Here is a 3,949-nt window from a genome sequence, read left to right as displayed (position 1 = left end):
GCTTTCGCTATCGAATACACGGGAGGATAAAGCACAAAAAGAGAGTGGGAGTGAGTAAGCTTTACTATAGGCTGCTGCAGCTTCCGAGGCGATCGATGTTATTTTCTTTAGGCGACTTATGCTTCAATAAACATTTAAATTAAATTTGGGGGCGGCGGAGACAGATCATGTCAGAATATGCCATTGAGACGAATTAATTTGTAGAATTTTTTTAACATAAAATGATTTCATTGCAACCCAGTAATAGGCTTTTCACTTTTAAATTAATTTAATCAGAGATTTTAAATATGAGTGAAATTTTTACTTACTTCTAACATTTATTTTATAAGATTTTATATAAGAGAATACTCAGATTTAAGTCGGCTAAATCAAAAAAAAAACTTCCATTTATATTATTTTTTTTTGTATAAGCTTAAATATATTAAATCTTTTTTATTATAAGTTTTTAGGAATCACTGCCGGTTTATTCATGGCATGAAGGAATTCGGTTTAAATCGACCGGTATCATTTGTCATGCGTGCAGTTTTTGTTACCAAGCCGTCTAGATCCCCTTCCTGTCACATCTACTTAAGCAATAATTTATGGACCTGCTGTATATGACTGAATTAAAAACTTTAAATGTTAGAGTGGGGTAAAAGCCAAAAGTACACATCTGGGCGTGTATGCGAGATTTTTTACTCACTTGCGTACGTTTGTGTTGTTTTCTTATAATTTTTAAAGTGTCAACATGAAATTACCACCTAGGATTTGCATTTTTAGGAAAATTACGTTTTTCATGTTGCTTGTAACTAGAATTTTCAGATGTAATTTTGAATGCTTAGGGTTGGTTACCCCTTATTCTTGAGAGTTGACGTTTTCTGTCAACCTGGTGTCAACTATTAATTTAGTTATCTATACAAGCTGACAGGTGACTTAACTTAAATTTTTGACACTGGTTACGATATCTTTTATTTGTCACCACAATCCAACTTAACCAAATTAATGGCAACCCATTTGCGAATATCCCTAAATCCTAGGTAGTAATTTCTTGTTGCGATAATATTTATTTGCCACATTTTACAACAAAACTTCTGAAGCTTTTGAACACCGAACATTATGTTTTACTATAAGTAGTAGGTAAGTCTGAATTTTGTTGTAAGCGGCTGTAAAATGCAAAAGAAAAAATAAAAGTGGAAATAGTGTTAAGGACCCCAATTTCATTTAGCAATCTTACTTTGTTACGCCACTGCTTTGTTTTCTCAGGTGTGTACTTTTGACTTACTACTTACTACTTTTACATTAATTTTCTAACTAATTAATTAAATAATGTTATTTGTTTATTACTTACTTTTTTGTGATTTGAAGGTGTGGCAGACCTAATATTTTGTCTAATTATTCACATGGCGTGACCTTAACATGTCTTAATTTTGTATATTCTAATTTTATTTACTTTATTTTTCAAATAAGAGGATTAGTGTTTGTAGTCATCGTGATTTAAGCCACCTACAAGTTCACGTGTAGACAACAATAATTTGTTTTTTTGTAGGTGATTCAAAAAATTAAATTATAAGTAAAGTAGAATCTGTGGGTGCACTTTTGCGACGCTGAAAATACAATATTTATAAATAAATCATCAACGGCATTGCACAATCGTAAGTAAAAATGTCATAAATTATTTGAATAATTTGTAATTAATTGAATTATGAACAACTCATAAATATGGATTTCTAAACCCACAGAACGACGACGCATCTGTTTCTATAAATCGCACCTCATCATCACCTTCTGCTTATAAATTTTTAATAAACTTATTTGTAAACAATTTAAAAATTGCATATGGAGGTTACACCTTCTTAGCGCCTATGCTTAATGAATTTTTCAAGAGACTGCAATACAAAATTAATATATAAAGATTTTAAAATTGAATTTAAAAGGCCCGACGCAAAGTGTATATAATTAGGATTATTTATTGCTAATAATTTGCATCAGTTAATGGACTTGTGACAGGTTTTTTAACAATAAATCAAATCGATTGCCAATTTAAAAAATGTATTAAGGCAAGTGTTTGCACATATTAAAAAAAATGTTGGCTAGTTAATGGATAATTTATAATAAATTATTAAATGAAATAAATTAAGCAATTCATGTTTATGCAACCAAATTTACACATCAATTATTAGGATGCTGGTATCAAAGAAAACTGTAATTGGACAACCAGCCTAACCTCATTTTTAGAATTAATCACACTGCATTATTTTTATAATTTATCCTTTATCCCGATGTCGATTCAGTATGGAAGGGTTATTTCTCTTATTTTACTGGAACGTTTTGGCCCTGTGGTCGAGAAGGTCGGTAGCTACTTATTTCAATTCGGAACTGTACCACTTTTATACATCAAAAGACACACAGATTTGCCCTTATCTAAGGTATTTTAAATGGAAATGTGCGATTTTAGTATTTTAGTTTATGAATTGTAGGTTAAAGAAGCTTTATGTATTTTAATAAAATACAGATTAGTCAATTTCACCCCTAATCGCAATGAAAACGTTGCAAACTATACACTGCAACATGAGCGTGTTTTATTAATGTTACGCTACGCAAAGTATATTAGTTTAATAAAAAAGAAATTTGGAACTGAATGTGAATTAATAATGGAAGAGCTTTTACATAGGAGTTACTGGACGGCGTCGGAATTAATTTTGAAAGTGATAGAAAGATTGAAAAAAGATCATAACAAAAATGTGACAATTTTAGCTTTAAGAGAAAAGTTTCTTTTACTGTTGACTGCTCAGTATTTGACTAGGCTGCCATATAGTCAGGAAGATAAACCTGTACCCATTTTACAAATTAGAGAAGATGAACAATTTTCACCACCTACAATAGATTTTAAACAAATTGCTTTGGTGCAAAATAATAAGGCAACTGTGGATTCTTTACCTGACCAAGGTGTTTATTGGACTGTTAATTTTGACAGATTCCATCAAGACATGAGAGACAAATTAATTGTTAACGCTTTTATTAAGAAGTTTGACGAAAACGCCGGTGAATTTGTCAGACTTTTGCTACAACAGATGTATATGAGAACACAACCTTGGGCTGAGGTGTCAAATCCAGTCCCAATTGTGGAAATCCGGGATCTTGTAAGAAAACAAGCGACTCATCAGCACCTTTTAGCGTTTTTTGACCAATATGTCAATGTTTTAGGTATTAAGAATAAATTACAACTTGTATTTTATTTTATTATTATATTTTTTTGTAGAGCAAGACAGCTCCAAATTAATTAGACAAGCGGGAGATGCTGGTGGTGGCTCATTTCAAATTTTTCTAAAAGAAACTTTTACTCAATTTGCGTGGGAAACAGTCGAACAAATTGTTTTAGAAAAATTTGATACTAAAGCTGCACGTATTTTTCGACTTGTTAAGTCAAAGCAGTACATAGAACCCGATCAAATACAACAATTGGCAATGATACCAGCAAAAGAAGCAAAACGTCTCACTTATCAACTATTGGAAGAGAATTTTTTACAAGTACAGGATTTAAAAAAATCGACCAGTAGTGGCCCCAATAAAAGTTTCACTTTGTTCTATACAAACTTAGATCAAATACTGCGAATGACTTTAGAAATGTGTTACAAAACTTTATTTAATATTATGACTAGGAAAAATCATGAAAGATTAGTTCATAAGAGAATTATTGATAAGAAACAAAGAGTTGATACCATTATTATGGGGATGAAGGCGCAGGGAGCGGCAGACGAGCAATTATCTGACGTAAGTTTCTAATTTTGTGTAACTTTTTCTGAGTATTAATTTTCAGATTGAAGAAATGATTACGCCACCTGAGCGTGAAATTTTACAAAAAGTCGATCTAACTATGAAAAAATTAAACACTGTGGAGTTGGAAATCGACGAAACGATATTTTTATTACAAATGTATCTGATTTATCAATAAAATTTGTATTTTTGAAAT

General features: G+C 31.1%; 1 protein-coding gene across 1 annotated transcript; it reads left to right on the top strand.

The window, feature by feature from the left end:
• Positions 1-2,192: 2,192 nt before the first annotated feature.
• Positions 2,193-3,948, top strand: LOC123005793 (DNA-directed RNA polymerase III subunit RPC3). The gene is made up of 4 exons (XM_044399756.1): positions 2,193-2,405; positions 2,457-3,183; positions 3,239-3,750; positions 3,797-3,948. The coding sequence occupies exons 1-4, from the start codon at positions 2,259-2,261 to the stop codon at positions 3,929-3,931; spliced, it is 1,521 nt and encodes a 506-aa protein (XP_044255691.1). The 5' UTR covers positions 2,193-2,258; the 3' UTR covers positions 3,932-3,948.
• Position 3,949: the final 1 nt, after the last annotated feature.

Source organism: Tribolium madens, unplaced genomic scaffold (genome assembly GCF_015345945.1).
Source record: "Tribolium madens isolate multiple individuals breed KSU strain unplaced genomic scaffold, Tmad_KSU_1.1 Scaffold_20;HRSCAF=117;Tcas5.2_LG4, whole genome shotgun sequence".
NCBI lineage: Eukaryota > Metazoa > Arthropoda > Insecta > Coleoptera > Tenebrionidae > Tribolium > Tribolium madens.
This window is presented reverse-complemented; position numbering and strand designations above follow the sequence as displayed.